This window comes from Terrapene carolina, unplaced genomic scaffold (genome assembly GCF_002925995.2).
Source record: "Terrapene carolina triunguis isolate 2854851 unplaced genomic scaffold, T_m_triunguis-2.0 Scaffold120, whole genome shotgun sequence".
In the NCBI taxonomy this organism is placed as follows: domain Eukaryota; kingdom Metazoa; phylum Chordata; order Testudines; family Emydidae; genus Terrapene; species Terrapene triunguis.
In genome coordinates, this window is record NW_020664471.1 from 1,898,901 (window position 1) to 1,921,902 (window position 23,002).

General features: G+C 41.6%; 1 protein-coding gene across 1 annotated transcript in view; it reads left to right on the top strand.

Annotated features, from left to right (window-relative positions):
• KCNH1 (potassium voltage-gated channel subfamily H member 1) overlaps positions 1–23,002 on the top strand; it is a 324,526-nt gene that overhangs the window by 183,181 nt on the left and 118,343 nt on the right. Inside the window, exon 9 of the mRNA XM_026652552.1 lies at positions 1,447–1,699. Coding sequence (XP_026508337.1) covers positions 1,447–1,699 — 253 coding nt within the window. The remainder of the gene's footprint in view (positions 1–1,446; positions 1,700–23,002) is intronic.

A 23,002-nucleotide genomic window follows, 5' to 3' on the forward strand; every position in this document is an offset into this window, starting at 1 on the left:
AAAAAAAAAAAAAAAAAAAAAGCGCTCCTCCTGCCGCGCACCCACAAGGATCCTCTTGTGCACCCCCTGGGGTGTGCGCACCCCACTTTGGAGACCACTGCTGTAAAGGACTCATGAGCAAAGCCTGGTACCTAGGCTTTGGCCAGTGATAGAAGATTTGACCCTGGAGGCATATTTGCATACACAAATAAGAAGCTGTGTGCAGGGCTGCATGCACATAGTTAACATGCCATATAGGTATCTATCTTTGAAAATATGGGCCTTGGAACTCTAGTTTTGTACCATGGTGGTCCCTTATTATAGTCTCTGGTCTCTGATAAGTCTAACTATTTACTGTTTTACCCTTGCCCGTAATACCTATGAGCTTTTGCACTGAAACCACCACCCTCCTTCCATCAAGGATGGATGCATGGGAGTAACTTTGGAGCTCATGAAGGTTGTTCCTTAATTGGATGAAGTAGTTACTTTTGAGAAAAATGAGGCAAACACCATCTGCTCTATTAGATGTATTTCTCTCAAATAATGAGTGTTGATGTCCAGTCCATCAGAGATTAATCCTGCAGGAAAGCTTGTGATCCTAAATTTCTATTCATGTTGTACAATTCCAGAGTTTTCACTAGTAATTTTAAATTTGTATGTACACTGGCAAATCCACTGTCCCCACTTCACTCGTGTCTGTAGCATATCAACAATCTCCCAAGGTAGATGTGACACTGGACACAACAGGATCACTGATGCAGTGGCACAAATATACACATAAAGATAGAAGTATGTTAATAAAAAAGGCTTGATAAACAGAAACCCATTAGGATGGTGCACTAGGAGAAATGTTGTCCCTGGAAGGTTAAAGATTCCCCACTATGGAAAACCGGGTGTAAGACAACTTCTCACACACAAAGGACTCTCTGTTCATTCTTGCCAGCGGGTGAGGTGTTTATACTTCTGTAGTTAGCCACGATAGGTTAATACATTTTCTGATTATTTAGCTTAAAGGAATCTATGACTCCCCTTATCACGCACACTCCAAGTAGGTAATGCATATGCACAGTTTGTGCAGATTTTTCATGGAATTTTCCTATTAAGAATGAAATATCCATCAAATACAAGCCCATGGCATTAGCAGTCTTTTCTACACAAGCTTTGTGCATTGCTGTGCTGTTAATTTTACTGTTTTAAAAACCTGCAGCATTTATTCTAGTAATTCAATATCCAGCAGAGCATGTAGCTGAGATAAAACATTATTTTCCTTCTGGTATTGTAAAGTAGACTAAGTTAATGTTATGGAGCTTTTTCTTTTAACTGAGGGTGGAAATGTCTGAGAAGAATGCTGTAGTTCTTAAACTCTGCTATAGGTTAAAAAAAAATGGGATGACACAATGAAGGCAACCAGCCGATAGAATGCTCTAGGACTCTTGCACAGAAACTGATGATCTAATCTCCTTTTAGGTTTTACAGATCTGCCCTAAGGATATGCGAGCAGACATCTGTGTGCATCTGAACCGCAAAGTTTTCAAGGAGCACCCAGCATTCAGACTGGCTAGCGATGGGTGCCTTCGAGCCCTGGCCATGGAATTTCAGACTGTACACTGTGCCCCCGGGGATCTGATCTACCATGCTGGCGAGAGTGTGGACAGCCTTTGCTTTGTGGTTTCAGGGTCTTTGGAAGTAATCCAGGACGATGAAGTTGTTGCTATTTTGGGTACGTCTCATCATTTATAGTGCATGCGCGTGTGCCCCTACCTAATATAATGCTAATCTTCTGCGTTCTATAGCACCTTCCATTAAAGAGTTTCACCATGCTTTCAAACCATTAATTAATTTAGCCTCACAATGCCCTGGTGAGGTATCTGTGTATTATCACCCCCCTTTAACAGATGAAGAAACAGAGGCAAAGAAGAGATTGTGACTTGTTCAAGGTCACATAGAAACCTGGTACAGAAGCATAAGAGCATCCTTTCTACCTCATGTGAGTCTGTGTAAAGGTGCATGCACCTCACCCATGACTACAAAAACAACAAGGAGTCTGGTGGCACCTTAAAGACCAACAGATTTATTCGGATGCATCCGAAGAAGTGAGGTTTTTACCCACGAAAGCTTATGCCCACATAAATCTGTTAGTCTTTAAGGTGCCACCAGACTCCTTGTTGTTTTTGTAGAGACAGACTAACACGGCTACCCCCTGATACTACTCACCTGTGACTGTTTTCCAAAGTGCTCAGCCCTGGCCTAACTGTGCTCCCATTGAAGGCAATGGGAGTTTTAACGCTGCCTTCAGTGTGAGCAGAGTTAGGTCAGTGCTGAGTGCTTTTGAAAATTGTACCTATAATTGTTTAAATTCAGTTTTTAAAAAAAAGGTTCTGTTTTCAGTGTCTCAATAATAAAATGAATATTTTAAAACTAAAAGCAATTCTTGTTGGATGACTCAGGAGAAGGTTTACAGACAATGCTGTCACACTTAACCAGGTATGTGTTATAGTAAGCAAACGCTAATGTCATTTATAATCCCTTTTCAAAACAATATTCTATTTCCCAAGGTCAAAGTAATCTAAAAATATAGAGGATTTAAACTCGGAATGGCACTCTAGGTTGGAGGCATTAAAACCATACAAAGAGCTCGCAGTGATGTGAACAACATTCTGAAGGAGAAAAGACGGATAATCCAGTAGACATAGCTAAATCATGAGGTGGCTAGAGCTTTGAAAAGGTGATATTTATCCCTTGATTCTGTCTGACCTTTTTGTGAAAACATAGAACCTCACGGTGACTTAAACCAGTATCTGTCACTCATACCAGCCTTAAAAAAACAAACAAAAACAAAAATCTCACCACCATCTTTCAGAACAAATATACCCAACTCTTCTTCGAGAAATTTCTACTGGCAAAATAAGGCTACTATACTGGTCTCAGTTCTCCACTGTGCCTGAGTAGAGCTGCATAAGTAGTGTGGTTAGCTTAGAGGTCTGGAGAACTTTGCCTGTAATGTTTTACACTCATTTTTGCACATGTGTAAGTGAGTAAAGATGGTGCAAGGCAGTGAAGTAATCAGGTCTATTTTGTTCTATAGCAAAGTGTATGTGTGCGTGAAATACATGTAATAGTTTAATCCTGTAAGATACTGAGCAGTGTCTGCTACTCCTGAAGTCACAAATCCAGGCAGACATTTATTCCATTTTCACATGCTGACTTCAGTAATTAATATGGCTAATGTGAAACAATGTCTTAAGTTGAAGTATCACCTTGTATCCCATTACCCTATTTCCCCCTCTACTTTCCCCCTACTATATTCATCAGAAGAACGCAGAATATCTACTACTGTTTGTTTAATTTAAACTGAAAGGAATTGAAATAGGTCATTTTTAAAAAATATAAACAAATTCCTTCATGTTAGCATCACCATCTACCCTTGTTTAATTTTCACGACTATTTTTAAAAGAAGTCAGCATAAATTCCTGAAGAAATTAATGTTAAGGAAACCTAAGGCTCCAATGCATTGACAGCTGATGTTGTCATCATTAAAAGATTATGGATAAATAAATAAGGGCACTTAGTGCCTGAATGAATAGAAATATTATTTTGTATTATCACTGCTCTCATGGGACAATAAATAGATTGAGTCCCCTGATATTCTCTCCCCCCCTCCTTTTTTTTTTTAAATAAAACTTGCAAGCAGAAGCAGCTCCCATGGCAGTTTGAGAGGACCCTGTGTTTTACTTGTGAGACTAATAGACTAACGCAAAAGTCAGGAGATTTGGGTTCTGTTTGTGGCTCTGCCAGGACTAGCTGTGAAACTTGGACAAGTTTCATAGGGGCAAATTTTCTGTGTGGTTTCCAACCTGAGGAATTCCCCTCCCTGCCCAAATTCAGGGTGTGGAGCCGTCCATGGAGGCTACTCCAGCCCAATGGTTGGAGTGGGTTCTGCAGACTGTTTAAACTCCCATTCTCTTGTGTCAGGTTGGAATAGCAAGTTCTCTGTCCCTGCCCCACTTACCCTGCACCGTAGCATCCAGTGGTATCTCCAAAAGCTGAGCTCTGCACAGCAGAGGGGATATGCATGCTCCTATGCAGTCTTGGCACTTTCCCTTCCTCCAACACAACAGAACCTCACCAGTTCCATTGTCCAGGGTGCCTCCAACGAGGCAAGGATAGGGTTTCCCCTTTAACCTAACTTCACTGTAGTTTTCTTATCTGTAAAATGGGGATACTTTTTTCTACTCCACGGGACTTATAAAAGTGCTTTGACACCCTTAGATGGAAGGTACTACAGAGGAGCAAAGTGTTATTTATTTAAATCTAGTCCATTTCAAAAGTATATTTTGCATATAAATTGTTCCTTGGCCTGATCCTGCATACCTCCCAATTTGTGGGTGTTGGGCCTATATAAGGAATACAGGTTCTGGTGCTATAAGTGTATAAAAAAGCACCACCAATTTTTTTCAACTAACTTGTATAAGTCGTGTACAATTGTTCTGTTATCTGAACTTAAAGGTGGCTTGTCAGTTCTTAACCTCAGCTGAAAAGGAGGGGTTATGGCATGGCATGCATCCAATTAACATTGCAGGAAGCATTTCTCAAAAACAGGCTCTCACCATTGATTCAAAGAGCTAATTCTGCACCAGGCAGGAATACACCACCAAGGAAGAGTGTGGCCTAAATTCTGTCTGATGGCCTCTTTTCATACTAGTCCACACAAGTTATTCAAATGGACCAGATACATCTGAAGCAGGCCCAGGAAGATAGCTTTCTGTTAACATTCAGGGAACACTTTTGAATCACCCTCTTCTGGATAGAATATACTGATGAGTCTGTTCAGGCATTGTTCCATCCCAACCAATCAAATGAATTATGTGTGAGCTCTTTTTTAAAGATATCCTAAATATAAATGTACATTGTAAACAGTAAAAGGCCCCATTCCTGTGAAAACTTATCTGCTTATTTAACTTTACACATGCGGTGTAGTGCGTTGGAAGTCAACCCAGAAGATTTAAACACGTGTAAACCTTTTGCAGGATTGGGGCTTCCCACTGCTTACTACGTGTTGAGTGACTTATGAGGCCATTAAGACTGTCGCTAGAGCTGAGTGAATAACACAAAAAGTTTTCCTCCAACAATCATTCAGACTTAAATACAAATATGCTTCAGCTCTGTTTGCTCCCCTTATGCATTCGCTTCCCATGAACATTCATGCAACACATATAACCAGCAGTAGTACTCACTGAGGGAAAAAAAACACCTATTCTGAATTGCATGAGAAACATGATTGTTGATGTATTGTTGAGCCAGAAAGCAAACATGATTTGTCACCAATCATAACTAAACAACACAGCTTGAATTTTAAATATCAAGCATCAAATAGGAACCCACAAAATACATGAAATTTGTGAAAATTTGTAGGATAATTTTGACTAATGAACACATTGGGGGAAATTATAATCTCCTCAATTATTCCAGGAACAAGCAAAAAAAAAGATTAATTAATAAAACAAGCATTGCAATTAGGAATACATGCTGCATCTTCCTGTGCAATAAGTTGCATCTCTAAATTACTCTGTGTGAATGTTGTACAGTATTATCTAAAATTAAGACAAGACACCCTTAATCTTCTAAAGATTTGAACCAATTTAGAGCCAACATTTTCTAGTACTGAAATTATTTGCCCTCAAAGAACAGCATACACTGCTCTACAGCAAAAATGCTTCTGAAATAAATGTAGTCAAACTTTACTAATTCTGGGTCACTGAGAACGAAAATGATGCTTAAAATTGTTGATTGGCTCTAGTTTTCAAGATATGGTATTGGGTCAGTATATACGACCCTTGACTTGGGAATGGCGGAGGATAAGTGAGTTATAAAGGGGAGGGATCTCAATTTAAACCAGAAATGACTAAAATACATCTTTGACTGGATCTATGAATAAATCTATGACTGGGTTTGGACAGTACTTGCTTTTTAGGCAAAACAATGAATGATGCAATCTGAAGCTGGCATTGCGTCATACATTATATGAATTGCATCATGTTATTCCTAGAAGTCATGGATGATGCAATCATAACGAAGCTTATATCACTCTGTTGAACAAATTGCCCTATATCAGCTCTAGAAATCATACAGTGTCATGCTCTCTTATTTGTCAGTGTTTGATTTTGCAAAGGGACACATTTCTGTTTAGCCAAAGTGAGCAGAGATGCCTCGTACTTGTGTGAACAGTGCAGATAACTTCTGCTATGTTTGTGGTGAAGTGACTTTTGCATCACAAAAGCGCAGTATAACCACTATGGTTAAGAAAGCCTATCACCTTTATTTTGGCCGCAAAATTGGAGATCAGGACAAGAGGTGGACCCCACACATATGCTGCAACACTTGTGCAACAAATCTTCGCCAGTGGTTGAACAGGAAAAGGAAATCTATGCCTTTTGCAGTGCCAATGATTTGGAGAGAGCCAACAGATCATACCAGCAATTGTTACTTCTGCATGGTGCCTCCAGTTGGGAAAGGTGTGTCAAAGAAGAAAAAGTGGACTGTGCATTATCCAAACATTCCATCAGCTATACGCCCAGTACCCCACGGAGAAGGACTGCCGGTTCCTGATGCACCAGAATCATTCTCACTTGAGTCAGACGAGGAAGAGGAAGAGGATGAAACTTCTCGTCCTGAACCATCAATGTCACAGGACCCACATTTTCTCCCATCCTCCTCCTCTGAACCACACCTCATAACACAAGGTGAACTGAATGACCTTGTCAGGGATTTGGAACTACCCAAGAGTAAGGCAGAGCTGTTGGGCTCCAGACTACAGCAGTGGAATCTCCTGGCAGGTGATGTTAGGGTTTCCATGTTCCGTGACCGTCAAAAAGATCTTGTCCCATTCTTCTTCATGGAAGGTGATCTTGTAGCCTGCAACAACATTGATGGGGTGATGGCAGCCCTCAACATTGTTCACGATCCAGATGAGTGGAGACCGTTCATTGATTCATCGAAGACGAGTCTTAAAGCTGTTTTACTGCATAATGGCAATGTTTTGCCATCAATTCCAGTTGGTCATGCAGTCCATATGAAGGAAACCTATGACAACATGAAACAACTTTTGAGGTGCATAAACTATGACCAACATCAGTGGCAGCTTTGTGGCGATTTGAAGGTTGTTGCTCTCTTGCTTGGTTTGCAGACTGGATACACAAAGTACTGCTGTTTTCTCTGCGAATGGGATAGTCGTGCAAGAGATTCCCACTACATCAAGAAAGATTGGCCACTCCAACAGTCATTGGAGCCTGGGAGGAAAAGTGTTCAGCATCCACCACTTGTTGAATCAAGGAAGATTTTGTTACCACCCTTACACATCAAGCTGGGTCTGATGAAGAACTTTGTCAAGGCCATTGACAAAACACAAGCAGCTTTCAAGTACCTCCATGGAAAATTTCCAAGGTTAAATGAAGCTAAGATAAAGGAAGGTGTCTTTGTTGGTCCTCAGATTCGTGAACTTCTTTGAGATGATGCATTTGACCATGCACTGCGTGGCAAGGAAAAGACGGCATGGAAAGCCTTCCAGTTAGTGGCAATAAATTTTCTCGGAAACAACAAGGCAGACAACTACAGGTTGTTGGTGGAAAACCTCCTCAAGGCATACAAAAGCCTTGGTTGCAACATGTCACTAAAGATACATTTTTTGCACTCTCATCTAGATTTTTTTCCACCGAACTGCGGAGCAGTGAGCGACGAGTACGGCGAGCGATTTCACCAGGACATTGCAACAATGGAGAAACGCTATCAGGGCAAATGGAGCCCATCAATGCTTGCAGACTATTGCTGGACAGTGACAGGAGATGCTCCATTTAATGAATACAAGAGACAAGCCAAGAAGCGCCGAGTAGACACTGCATAGGACTAAACTATGTACATAATAGTTTTTTGCCTTTTGTTTCATAATCAATTTTATTTATATAACCCTTTTGCTGATTTTTAAAGTGTTACATAAACAGGACAGGTGAAATATTATCATGTAAAGCAACCATAAACACATGAAAAGACCTAGGTTTACAATTTATGATTAAAACTCTACTATCTACACAATATACATAGACATAAAATGTAAAAACTTAAATATCTTAGAAACAGTAGCCAATCAGTTGTTTTAATTGTCATATTTGAATTCAGCACATCAAAATACATAATAAATAGCACATTTTATCTCTGAAGCAGACGACTTCTCAAAAATTGTAGACCAGTGATATTAGAAGTGTGCTGCAGTTCGCTGGTGTTTGGAATACTCTGTGTACTCTCCCATAATATCACTGTAAATCAAATCTACCTAGTATCCAAATAAAAAGTCTGGTTTCAGTTCAAACTCATCTTCTCAGAACAAGTGATTGACTTTGACTTCAAAATGGAGTGACGCACAGACTGGCGTAAAAGAAAATTACATACAAGGCAGAAGAGAAGAATCAGGCATTTTCTGTGGCCATCTAAATAACACGCATTCCTTGGTAATTAGAAGGGGAGGGAAAGGCAGATAAAGAGCATGGTCAAACAATTGATGTATTTTACAGGATTCATGGTTTGTTGTGATGGAAATTTTTGTTGCTATTGTCTGATTTTTGTATCTTATTTCTTTAACTCTGTAGAAACTTTACTTTAGTAGCATTCATATAGTACAATATTTTGTGTGACACTTCACAGAAATACAGGACAAGAAGTTCCCTGGAATAGGGAGTTTACCATAAACTCACGTATTGTTATTGTTATCGATGTGGGAGCTAGGGAAAGGGGAGAGACAGCAGGGAAGGCTGTTGTTTATATAAGGATTATTTTGTATGTTTTTTTTAAATGGGCAGGTGTGAGACCAGGGGTATATAGATAAGGTAAGCATAGAGATTAGTTGGAGGGAAGCTACCCAGGTAACTTTTGCAAATAGTGTTAGACAACTTTTTCAACCCTTAGGTCCTCTGATCTCCTTAAGGATCTTGTTTTGTGTAGGAGTACAATTTGAAGCTAAATTATACCTTCGGATACATGAATAAAAGAGCCATAGACAGTCAAGCATATGCTCCACTGAAATCAGAGGACAGAGTTTGGCCAATCAGATTTTTAGGTTTTCTGCATTTTCTCTCTGGGTCTCAAACAAATACGTTGTTAGGTTTTCTATAGCTTTCTGTTCCTTCCACTCACGCCATTACTTAGTGCTATAGGTGTACTCAGTACTTTTACAGTAGGCAGAAAGTGCAAGACAAATAACAGAATCCCTGCCTTGAGAAGTATTATAGGTGGCACAGGTAGCCTGACATCACATTATCAGATCCTGTTTCCAGTTGCTTATAACTTTGCTAAACTTTAGCCTTTTGGGCTGAAATTTTCAGTGCTGGGTATGTGTCTCAGGCTGAATCTCTTTGGAAATTTTTCAGCAAATATCGTTCAGCTGTTTCTCAGAAAAAGGTTAGATGAAAATACATTGTTTTGCCCATGTAACAAAATTCTTACAGATGTTTAGTTGAGGAGCTCTAGAGCCTCAGTGCTATGGAGCCAGGGACATGACATTTGGCAGGGGGCTGGCTGTCATGTCAGGGATATGTCTTTTGCCCTCCCCCCCATTAAAATCTGCCCATATTTGGCTCAGATGCAAGCCTTTGAAAAAAAATCATGGTTTGAATATGCACAAGTAGAGACTTGTTAGAGTTTGGCAGCTAAATTCTCTGAAGATTCCATCAGTACTGAGCATGCTCTGGGCTGGGACTGAGCATGGCTTTCCCTGCACCGTGGGGGGGAAAATAGTATTTAATTACATAATCACATACTATGTCATAATGCATACTCACAAGGGGGCCAAATTAAGGTGCAAAGGCAACCTGGATTCTGGCATTTCCTAACTCTTGAGTGCTTGACTTTGCAACCTTAACATTCTTTTAATGTAGTTTCTGTGTGTAATACAGTTTAAAGACAGACAGGTGTACAATGCAGTCAAACAGTATGGCTCAGTAATATCCGAGGAGCCATAGAGTGTTGTACAGTCATTGTATCTGGAATATTTTATGGAAAGGGTGGGTTTGATGGAGGATTTTGAAGGAAGAGAAAGGCTTGGCATATGTTAACTGGGAGGATGCTCCATGCTTAGGCATTGGCATGAGACAAGGTTTGGAGTTGTAAATAGAGAAAGGAGGAAAAGGGTATGTGTACACCTGGAGCTGGCAGTATGATGCCCAGCTCTCATTGAGCTAGCGTGCTAAAAATAGCAGTGTAGCCATGGTGGTACAGGCAGTGGCGAGCGGCGGGATGAGCTAGCTGCCCTGAGTACAAACCTAGCCATTGGTACATACTTGAGCGGCTAGCCCGAGCGGCTGCCCATGTTACTGTGGCTACGCTACCCTAGCACAATGAGAAGTAGTGTGAGCATGTCTCCTCAAGCTGGGAATCACACTCTCCCCAGGTGAAGTGTAGACACACTCAAAGGAAGCCATAAGGAGTGAGTCTGGGTGGACTGGATAGTCACTGTTAAGAAACCAGGGCCGGCTCCAGCCACCAGCCCACGAAGCATGTGCTTGGGGCGGCGCCTGGAGGGGGGCGGCGCCTGGAGGGGGGCGGCGCCTGGAGGGGGGCGGCGCGGCGGGGCGCTCCGGCCTGAGAGTGGGGCTGCGACTGGGCTCGCCGCCCAGTTAGGATATGAATTGTTTGCATTCTGTGAAAAGACCAGGAAATGATGAAGCTTCATGGCAGAGTCGTTAATGCAACCTCATAATTCACTACGACAATATGCATTTTCCTTTCTGTGTTTTCCTCTTACTCAGTTCCTGGCAGGTTTGTTCAAAACGTGCCGCTGTAAAGACACATTTTAGAACATTTACATTTTTTGTGGAGCTGTAGGGGTTGGAACATATTTGCTGACTCATGTAATTGGCAGGTGCTTGAGAAATAGTGTAAAAATATTATTGAAACACCATGCGTACATTACTGCTTAAATACATTTAATTTGAAAGTATCTGTTGTAAACAAGAAAACAGGAGGCAAGATACTAATTTTTCCTCAGTTATACAGCCTGTGTCCTCAGATCCCTGAATCGTATCGGCGGGTAGCAATTGATTTATCCGGGATCGATATATTGCGTCTCGTTAAGACGCGATATATCGATCCCCGAATGTGCTCACCATCGACTCCGGAACTCCACCAGAGCGAGCGGTGGTAGCGCAGTCGACGGAGGAGCCGCGGCCGTCGATCCCGCGCCGTGTGGACCCCAGGTAATTCGATCCAAGATACTTCGACTTCAGCTACGCTATTCGCGTAGCTGAAGTTGCGTATCTTGGATCGATTTCCCCCCCCCCCAGTGTAGACCAGAAGTGCAAGTGATGTTCCCATTGCTTCCCTCCCCCAAGTTCAGCTGGCAGGGAACAGCTTGGACCACAAGGGCCCCAGCAGGGGGAGGCCCCTATAGGCTTTGTGTTGAGTGACTGCATCACATATTAAGCCGGGGGGAGAGGGGAGGTTGTTGCCCCGCTTGCTAGAGGAAAGAGTGTACCTCTTTAAGAGATAGAGAGGCATGGAGTGAGTTTGCAGCAGCTGGGAAACAGATCAGTGTGGTGATACTGACGCATTACACCCCCCTCTCTTCCCCCTCCCCCCTGTGACAAGAAGAGAGGGGATGCTATATAAGTAGATGTCAGGGAGAAGCTGTCTCTCTCCACCTAATCTGGCCCTGGCCCCTCTTTGAACAATTCTGAGGCAGATCTGGTTGCCCGCAGCCCCAGGAAAGAAGAGAGTTTGAGGGCACTTGGCACTGCTGCAGCCTTCCCCAGGCACGCTGGAGATCCTTACTCAGGGTTATTCTTGAAGAGATTTTTATTTTTAAATCAAGCATATGAGACATAGTTGAAAGTTATTAATATAGGTTAGCTTTAGTTGAAATTGACATTGTAACAGACAGCATACGTGCGCCTGTTGTTTGATTGAACCATGGTCTAGCCAGGAACTCCTGAGTTCTGATTCCGCCTCCAGTTCCGATTCTCTTGGTAGCCTTGAGCAAGTCCAATAAATACCCTGCCTCGGTTTTCCCACTTGTAAAATGGGATAACTATATTTGCCTATGGTATATATCCTAGTGCATGCTGACCCTTTACAGTAGGCTCAAGGCCCTGCACAGCTCTCTTTTCAATTCAGCCCAGAACCAAGGCATTCTGTGACTTATAGGCCAGAGCTATAAGCCTCCCAGCAAGGAATAAAGATAAAAAGCTCCTTTTTTCACTGTGCAAGAAGAGACCTGAAAGGAACAGGTGGTGGGTCTCTTCTGGCCTCGCTGCCTGGATGGAGCAGAAAAGCTATGAGAAGTAGATTATTTTTTTCTTCTATTTTGAAGTTGCTCGTGGCCGCGAGGTTCTGGAGAGAGCTGAATCTCTCAGGAGGAAGCAAAGAAAGTAGTCCTGGGTGAAAAGGTAACTTAGAGAACAGGACAAGGCACTTGCTGCTTTTTCTTGGGGCCTGTGGCCAGAGCTTCCTGCAGAGGATGGGAGAAAAATACTCTCATCCCTTGGACTCAAATCATAGGAGGGAGGAGCCGGACTTTTGTCACCCTGAAAGAGGTGTAATTTTGATTCAGGCAGAAGGCTAAATGAATGCATTGAAGAGGGAAACTGAGTCAGTGGCCACATATTCATGAAGAGGCAAGCCACTGCTACAGCACCTCACACTTTGACAATGGAAAAATCACAATGTAGATCCACGTGTGATTATTAATACTGCTATGAGAGCTGACGGAACATAACATAATGGAAAAAATTGTCAGAATGATTTTGTATATAACCCAAGATGAGTTTGACATTCTGTCTATGGAGTTTGTAAATGGATATTGAGTGTGAATTTGTAATCCAGGTATGGCTGCTTTAATTTATTTATCATCACCGGGGTTCTGTGTGTGTCGGATGTACATTTATTTACTTTATTTAAGATAACCTGTTGGATGGGAGAAAAGTGCTGTTTGCATGTCCCCAGAATACAAGTTTTTTATTATTTATAAACCTATAACTCTGAGGAGGAGACTACTTTCTCTCTCTCAAAATAACATGTGAGCTTGATGTGTCACATTCTGTTTCAGAAGAACATTAAATGGTCCGTTTACTTTGGGTGGAGAAATTCCTGCTGATTTAATTTTATCTAATTGCAATCTTAAAGGACACAAACAGAATTGTTCTTATAATGTTCCTTTGAAATTGCTTTAGTTTCCTCATTTAGCCATAAGCCGTTGTTCAGCTGTAGGCACAGAAGGCTAGATTCTGATCACATCAGGACAGATTCCTCTCATGGCACAGGGTGAGTGCGTGGGCAAATCACACCCATGAGAGGAGTGGCTATACCAGAGGGGTAATCTACCTTGGGGAAGGGGAAGTGCAAATGCAGGATTTCCATCCGGGAAGGCAGCTGTAAAATCTGTCGGGTGGCCCACCAGCACTGTCTCCCATCTTGCATGTCATGTGGAAGTCACAGCTTCCAACCTGTCTGGCTTCACTCGGTGGCCATCCCCCACCCATGTGTTGAGTGGCTCACCCTCACTGATGGAGTGGGCTGTGCTGATCGTTTGTGCTGCTGTGCCCTCTCACCAAGTGAGTTTCCATCACGTGAACATGGTATTCCACTGCCAACAGCTGAATCTGGAACAAGAGACCGAGTAAGGCCTGCTCAGCACTAGAACGTCCTACTGGCATAGCTACCTCATCTAAGAGTATAAACTGCTGGTATAGGCTGTGTCTTCATTAGGAGGATTTACCAATATATCTATTCTGGCAAACCCTTCCTAGAGCAGATAAGGCCATACTGTGATTTATACTGGCAAATATGGGACTAGATTAGAGTTGCATTTAAAATATACTCAGAACAAAAGCAAGTAGTCATCAAAGTAAAGTATTTAAAACCTTTTAGGAAGCACAGATAATTTTACTAAAGTGCCCAGGTGACTTAGGAGCTTAGGACCCTTTTGCAAATGGGGCTTAGGCTCCTAACTTTTGTAAATGTTACCCTGCATCTCTACTTTATTCTCCATCTGAGTTTAAAATGCTTTTCCTTTCACGTTATAGGATTTTGAATGAAAACTATCAAGCTGCTGTCTTTTAAGTACCAAGAAATAAATTGTGTGTGGTGGATTACAAGGTGTTAGCAGGGTTTCCTGAACCTCTTAACAAAGTAATTAATGTCACAACGCTGCTTTAAGATGGCACTTTATAAATTGAACAGTAATTCACTTTTGAAAGCAGAATGATTAATTAAAACCCGCCTCCATCTCTTGGTACTGGTATTGAGCCCCATTTTTTTAAGTGGGTCTATTCAGAATTGCAGGCCGCCTCCAATCCTCCCTGCTGCCAGACTGCTATCCCTGATGCAGGCAGTTCAGACTAACCTATGGTTTTCGTTGTGTATTCAATGAACTTCACTGAGGGGAAAAATCGGATTGGTCTGATTTACTAATCCTGTGTTTGGGATGTGTCCTACAAAAGAGTCTAATGTAAAAACTAATACACATCTTGAGGCTGATCCTGCTTCTGTTGTCTCAGTGGGAGCAGGAGCTGTCACTATATATGTGGATTTTGCTTTCTAATGGAGGATAGGAAGAGTGAAACAGTGCAGCCAGTACTCACATACTAAGGACACCAAGGAAAAAGCACTGTTAGTTGGTATCAGGAGCCTCTGGTTTGAGGGTTTGTCTGGAAATCTGCTGTTTGTCTCCAATTTCTGGTAGAGCATGAAATGTAGAAGTCATCTGTCACAAAAATATCCATTCCTTGCTTAAGCCTGCAGATAGTTTAAAATGAGAGATGTGCGTAATGTGTAGGTATCACACGGCTTCTAACCAATTGACAAATTGCTCCTTAGAGACTCTGGAGAGGAAGGGTCTTACTGCAAACACAGGCCATGTTCATGAACCTCAGCCAGTTCTTTGAGGAAGTTCGGCTGAATATTTGACACCAGATGAGTGTCATGTGAATTTGTTTCATAACACACAATTTATGCAACTCTACTTAAAATACCCCCTGGTCCTGCGGGTATGCTGAGGTGCCAGATTCACTGCGTTATTTGTGGAAATATTCCCTTAAGAATGACTGTACCTCTGCAAACAGCACACAACTGCAGGGCTGACAAGTGTTCTAGTTACACAGGAGAGACAAGGTGGGGGAGGTAATATCTTTTATTGGACCAACTTCTGTTGGTGAGAGAGACAAGTTTTCGAGCCATGCAGCGCTCTTCTTGAAAGCTCGACTCTGTCTCAGCAACCGTGGTTGGTCCAATAAAAGACATTACCTCACCCACCTTGTCTCTCTCACATCCTGGGATTGACCCAGCTACAACTACACTAGTTACACGTGGACGGTTTCTAGTTTGACGTGGGCAGTATTGATCACTGATGTACAAATACACCAGTACCCAAAATGTGAAGATGCTACTACATATCCAAGTGTTGTAAGAGTCTAGGGACCTGCAACTCCTATTCACTTGGCACCTTTCAAGATTTGGCTTACAGCTGGAAAGGTGTGTCATAGACCAAATAGTAGCCTGCCCATACCGCTGATTACCATATTTGAATATTTCCAAATAGCGGTGGTTGAAAATTGTCAGTGTATTTTGGGAAAAGCCTCAAAAATGGTTTTTTTCCCCATTTTTTTTTTTGACAAAAATCACCCCTCAATTTAATTTGCTTTTTTCCACCCTTTTCTTCCCATCCTTTTTTCAGAGGCCGGAAGGAAAAAGGAGAAGAAAAGGAAATAGAATGTCCAAAGGGAGAAAGAGGGGAAACTTGGAAAAACCCTCCCATTGCTATCATGTGGGCCAATGTCTGAAAACATATGTAGCCACATACGTGTGTACATATATCTCATATTTTATATTCACTTTCCATCAGGAAAGGCACCCTTGAATATCATTCTGAGGCTTTCTAGCTGAGGCCATGATCCAAAGCCCATAGAAGTCGATGGAAAGTCTTCCTTGGACTTCAGTCAGCTTTGCCGCCACCTGCATCTGCAGTATGTTTTGATTAAAAATAAATATCAGTGCAACACATCCAATAACATGGGATATTGGGATGGATTTTCAGGCACTGTGCTCTATTTAGACAAATGCAAATAATTCTGGTTATAGTTGTGGGCCTGCAGTTTTGATCACTCACAAACCGAATTCTGATTTGTCAGCTCAACTAGACCTTGGCCACACTTAAAGTTGTGCCACTTTAAACATGCTGATATAGTAAAAGTGGCAAAAACTGCCAGAGTAGACATAGTTATGTTGGCATAAAAATGCTTGTTCTGCTACAGCTTTATTCCAGTTTGGCAAAGTGAAATAAGCTATACTGGTATAATTGCATCTCTACTAGGGCTTATACTGGCATAGCTATGTTCACCCCTCTTCCTCCTCCTCCCCAAAATTGCATCCCTAACTAACATAGCTATGCCAGTAAAACTTTTGCATGTAGACGTAAGGCCTGATTCTGTGAGGTGCTAAGTGCACTTCTAATAGTTTCATGCAACATTAAAGCTGAGAAATCAAGTCCTCAAAAATCTGGTAATTCCCAAAGGTAAGGCTATTATTACAAGCATTAACTCAGCCATGTATTCATGGTGTTTTTATGGTAACTTAAAAAAACAACGTAAGAACAAATTGCAACTTCTTGTGTTGCAAACTGAAGCTCTCAGTGGAAATGGTGATTTTTTGCCGCAGTGATCTGAGTCATGAGATGTATTCCATTCTCTTTTTCTTAGAGATAAACATGTGAATTATAACAGCAACAAAACCCCTTATTATAGGATGCTAGGTCAGGGCAGAGCGGTTAGAGCAATTGTGTAAAATTTTCCTTTGTCCAGGGTCTTGTTTTAATAGAGAAAAGCTAATTGCTGATGCAGATCACATAGTGATTCTTACAAAAGTCAATGGTACCAAACACGTGTTGAAGAAAACACTGCATGCCACAAGACCTAGTGCTATAGATAGTAAATTATAATAACTGTATGAGAGATTAGGTTATGTACAGAAATACAATTATACAAATGAAATTTATTTGCAGGTTTTTTGAAGTACAAACTATACCCTTTATGGTTTGATCTGCAATGGGTATATGGATTATAGATATGGGTACATAAGACATTTTAGATTTGTATAGTATCTAAGTACTTTATAACTATCCTCTTATCACCTGAGTAGCCCTTACATGAGTTTGTTCATGAATATGTGGGACTAGGGATGTATGCAGGGTTCATTTCCCTCCACCAATTCAAGTGCAGCCAGTTCTGGTGTGGGAAGAATCAGCTGTTTAACAATGCACAGCATCTCTACGCAACAGTTTAGGACAGGAAGTGAAGCCAAATGTGGTGATATGTTCTTTACATTAAGCATTCAGGAAAAGAAACACATACAAAAAGGAAGCTATAAAACTGTTATTAAAAAGCAAGATTAGTTCCAACTTCATGTGTTAACAAAACAGAGCATTATAAATAAGCTTTTAGCTCATGTAGTTGAGGCTCATATACTAAGCTTCAGAGGTCCCAGGTTCGATCCCACTTGCTGACGACTGGGATTTGACGGAGTTACAAAGATGCAGTGTAAATATTTGAAACGGCAGGGGGAACGCTATCCTACCTGGAATATGGCCTGACAGTGAGGCTAAAACCTTGACTTCTGTGCACAGTGCAAGGGAATCTGTGTTGACCATAAGTGGTCTATATCATCATTTCACTGTGTGCCTCCTCCAGGAGACATTACTTCCTACAACCCAGTTCCTCCACAGCTAACTACATGGCAGGATGTTGATTGAGTACTGATTCAAGAAGTGTGCAACCTGCTCAGTCAAGGACACCAGTGCTTGCAGCACCCGGAGTTTATCCAGAAAGGTTTCCATCCAGCAAAGCACTTAAGCACATGCATAACTCGAAGCATGTGGATAGACCTATCGACTCCAATAGAATGTTGAAGTCACTATTGTGACACTATTCATGTGCTTTCATTTTTGCTATATCAGGGCTCAAGTGCTGACAAAGTTCAATCTTGCTTAGCCTGTGATATCTGACTGTACGTGGAACAGCTACTAAGTCACTTTGAGACAAGATCTGAGAGGGAATGACTAGGATGTATGTGCATACCACATTGTTCCATCCACTAGGCAGACAACAGAGCAGTGGTTCTCAACCTATTTACTATTGTGGTCCTCATATGCAGCTCTCTGTGTTATGTGGGCCGCAGCAACACAATATACACCTCTATCTCGATATAACGCTGTCCTCGGGAGCCAAAAAATCTTACCGCGTTATAGGTGAAACCGCGTTATATTGAACTTGCTTTGATCCACCGGAGTGCGCAGCCCTACCCCCCTGGAGTACTGCTTTACCGCGTTATATCCGAATTCGTGTTATATCGGGTCGCGTTATATCGAGGTAGCGGTGTATATACAACCAGTATGGCCCTGAGGATGTCACATGGGTCGCAGCTGTGGGCTGACTGGGCTCTATGGCAGGTTGAGAAGCACTGCCATATTTGTGGTTTAAAACCTGTTAAACACAAAGTGTATATTTGTGTTTAAACATGTGGAATACTCAGCTCACAATGTATGCCTATCTAGTCCCAAAATGGAAAACTTGCTGCCAATTCTTGCTGTGCGGGCATGTTGTCAATTTATCTAATTTTGGAAAATCTAGCCTAGGGATTATATAGAAAAATAATGAAATTACAAAGTATCCTTCAATCTGAGGCGTTAATGTGAGGTTGGGATACGTTGTCTATCTTGTCCTCTAGCACTCTATTTTCTTTGACTTGCTCTTTAATGTAACTATAAAAATATTTCTCTGTTTTCTGTCTGCAAATCAGACCCAGAGCAGATCTCTCAATCCAGTCAGTTACAAGGTTCTTGAAGCTCAAAAGTTAGCGCCAGTTTGAGTAAATATACTTGAGCAACTACCTCAGAATATTCAAAATTATATTTCAGCATACATGAATTTTAAGAACTAAACCTGTAAAATTACAAAATGTGCATACTCATATTTAAAAGTTGGCATTTTACAAATCGTTTGTGAAAAGTAAAGTGACTTGGAGCAAAGTTGCATATATTTTGTTTCCAAGAAATGTCATGAAATAATATTTGCTATTTTTGCACGACCCTATTTAATATGCATTTTAGTGTATCTAACTGGACTTGCTAGGTTTTATAAAATAAATTTTAAATAAAAACCCTACAAAAATAAAACATTCCACTATATACACACTTCTCTCCCTGGAGAGACGGTGAGAAAGAGAGCTTGTCACGTAATGTGCTCTCATACCACAGTAATGAGGATGGTGGAAGAGCCTATACAGAGTAGAATAGAACTATACCTTGCCCAGCACTGTGGAATCTGAGCCCCTAAGTGTAAATAAGGCAAAGATGACAGCTCTAAAGAACAATTTCCCTTTATGCTAGCACTGTGAGATTGCAGCCATGAGTAAAGGTTTTTCAGATATTCTCCCAAAAAGAGAAATTCCTTTCATGGATGTTCTGCTGATCATACAGTAGCCATCGCTGCCACATGCATGTTTGAATAGTCAATTTTGTCTTGTATTCAGCGTATATTCTAGAAAGAACATTACCGTATCTGAGGCTTGGGTGATTATGGAAAAGGGCCATAAAGCTATAAGGCACAAAGCTGCAATAGATTTCAGTAGCTGTAACTGCAAGAACCAGCTGGCAGCAAAGCCTGATCCAGCCCCACTGGAGTCAGTGGCAAAACTCCTATCAGTTTAAATGTGAGCAGGATCCTGGCCTTTTCTGTGCGTGGAAAGGAAACGGAAAGGGTGATAGTTTGGCTACTGCCCTTTTCCCGTTGGACTCTAGTTAATGTTTTGCTAAGGTCAAGTGGAGGAAAAGGAACAGAGAAATGTCATGGTGACATAGGACTGGAGGGGACCCCCTGAGTAATTGAGGCCAGTCCCCTGCTTTCACAGGCAACCCCTACCACATAATTGATCAAGCTTCATTTTTAAAACTAATTAGGTGGTTTGCCCCCACCACTCCTATTGGGAGCTGTTCCAGGACCTCCCTCCTCTGATGATTAGAAACCTACTAATTTCCTGAATTTATTCATAGCTGGTTTATACCTATTTGTTCTTGTGCCAACATAGTCCTTTAGCTTAAATAGCTCTTCTCTCTCCCTGGTGTTTACCATTCTGCTATATTTATAGAGAGCAATCAAATCCTCTCTACGACTTCGCTTTGAAAGGCTAAATAAGCCAAGCTCTCTTAGTCTCCTCTCATAAGATGAGCTCTCCATTCCCCTGATCATCCTAGTAGCTCTTCTCTACATCTGTTCTATTGTGAATTCAGACTGGAGCCTTGGCTAGTAGAAAATAATATAGATCAGCTCCATATTTGAGTAGTGATTTGTGTCTTATTACTGGCTCAATTTGGACTTTGAGTCATAGCCTAAATAGCCTAGAACAGCAAATCACCTTCATATGCCAACCCCTGCCAAGGGCATTGTGTTGGAGGATCAGAACAAATGTCCCTGAAGTGGCTGAGAACTTGTGCAAACGATCTGTGGGACAGAATGTGTTTTCCCCCCCTCCCCCGATGCCATGTTCTTACTAGAAAATGGTTGCCTGGGTTCAGTGCTTTTCTGATGCTTTTTCACTGCCTTAAAGTTATGTCAAGAGGGAAGATGATCTTTTGTTTTCCTCTGGTGCTTGTACTTGTCCTCAGAAGTTCCTCTGAAGTCCAATATTCTTCATGTAAAAATAAGGGGAAAGGTATTCATTTACATTTTATGTCCAACTTGGGGAGGCATTTAATTAAAACTACCCCCCAAAAATTAAGCCTTTCGGGGCCTGATTTCTGGTCTCGCTTACATCTCTGCATTATCAGAAGTAATTCCACTTAAGTCAATGGAGTTACACATGAATAAAACTGTTGAGAGCAGAATCAGGGCCTACTGCCCCAAGTTGGCTTTTCGTCCTCTGCTCCCACTTTAAGTGCAGGGCACAATTAGAGCAGGAAAAGCACATAGAGACAGAGAAGATATTTTTTAACATCAAAACAGTGTTTTAGCCAAATACTTACCCAGAACAGAGAACCACAGGGGGCTCTGGCTTTCCCATTTTGTGATCACACCTCATTTTGCAATAGTCTGAGCCTCCACTTGTTTGGGTAGAGAGGAAGAATCCTGGGGACTCAGCTCTATGGAAGCCCTTTATTGAGGTACATAGAGGATATTCTGCTTGGATGCTGCATATCAGCACATGTGTAATTCTGAAAAGTGTCAGACACCAATATTTCCTGAAGCATGATCTCCTAGGCCACTGTTAGGGCTGCACTGCTGTTGAGATATTATACCAATTTGTGTAGTAGGGGTGCTGAGAGTCATTGCACCAAACTGTAAAACCTATATATAATGTAAACCACTTCAAGCCAGGGGGTGCGGGAGCACCCCTAGTTCCAGCACCTATGCATTACACCGAGCAGCATCAGGAAGCTTCCACAAAATTGCACCACAGTGGCCTTGGATCATATCAGCAGACCATCATACACAGTAGCCTTAAAGTATCTGGCATTTTTAACATCTCTTTGTATCATCTCGATAGTGTGTGGAAGCAGAGTTCTTGGACGTTTTTAGTAGTTTGAATGAAACTTCATCTCTTGTGTAAGCCATTCAGCCAGATTCTGGCCTCAGAGGGTATGAATCTTGAGTTGCTTTTTTGATTTGAGTGCAGCTCTCAGATGTAGATTCTGTTTGACGCACATTGAAGACCACCTGATCCAAAGCCCACTGAAGGCAATGGAAAAACGCCTATTAACTTTAATAAGCTTTGGCGCAAGCCTTAAGATACAGAGCCCTGCATATCTCTTGTAGCTAGGCCCTAATAATGGGATCAAGGCAAAAATATACCGTGAATCCAAGCATCTCTGAATTTTGTGGAGTTGTAAATTTAGACCTAGATTCAAAATTTGCAGCATGAGTCCTAGATACGTTACTCTCTTACTCAGCTACTGAATCTACTGCCTGCACTAGTTTGAATAATGTCTGCTTGCATTACTGAGCAAACCAAGTTTTACTTTTATTAGCACTTCAGGGCAATATAGCTATGGTGAGCTGAATTCTGTTCTCTCTACCACAATAGCAACAAAATAATCAGTAAAGTTCCAATGACAGCATCTTCATTACTGATGCTGCGTTTGAGAGGCAGAAAAAACACAGGTTGAGCATGCTGTGCAGACAGTTGGAAAAAATCATCTTTTGACTTGTAAACTGAGCAGCAGATTTGATATGGAGTCACTGGAAGAAAATAAATATGGCATACTGTCGTGTCAGTTTTACTGAATCACTTTTCAGAGTCTACATAAACTTTAAAACAAAAACCAAGCAATGAATTATTTGGTTTTCCACAGAGCGGCAGTGAGCTGAAAGTGGAAGCGGGCCCCAGCCCACAATCCTCAGGAGGTATATAAATGATTGATGGTAAAAGCTTAAATCATCTGCTTTAGGAGTGACTGAAGGATTATGTCCCTGCGTGTGTCTGGAATGCAGTGGGAGAGCGGTTCTGAGGGAGAACACCCTGTGACACGCTTCTGAATTTATTCTCTAGATTCTCTTCCTCAGGAGTCGAGGTGGCGGTAGGGGCATAGATGAAGAGAGACCCTAGTCTATGTTTTCCCTCTGCTACCCTTGGACACTTCTTCACCAAAGAGCTTTCGAATCCATTTTGCTCCCTCTCTGTTTGCTTTACTTTACTTTTCAAATTATAGATATTTGGCACAAAATTCAGCCACTTAGTCTTGCCCATTTTTACTGATCACCTTGCTTTATTGAGAGCATGAGAAGAGGAGGTATGTGGATGTTGAAAGTGTTAGGTTCTTTGTTGTGAGTAGGAAAGTGATTGTTCTGACCTGATGTGTAAATAAGTTTCTGCTGCCATGGGAGTTTTCCCCATCCTTCTCTTTTGACAATTTTTTTCAAAGTTGGTCATAAATTTCCTCCCATTCTCTCTCTCCCCCGCCCCCATCTTCACTTTGTTTTGAAGCTGACAGCCACAGGTAGGG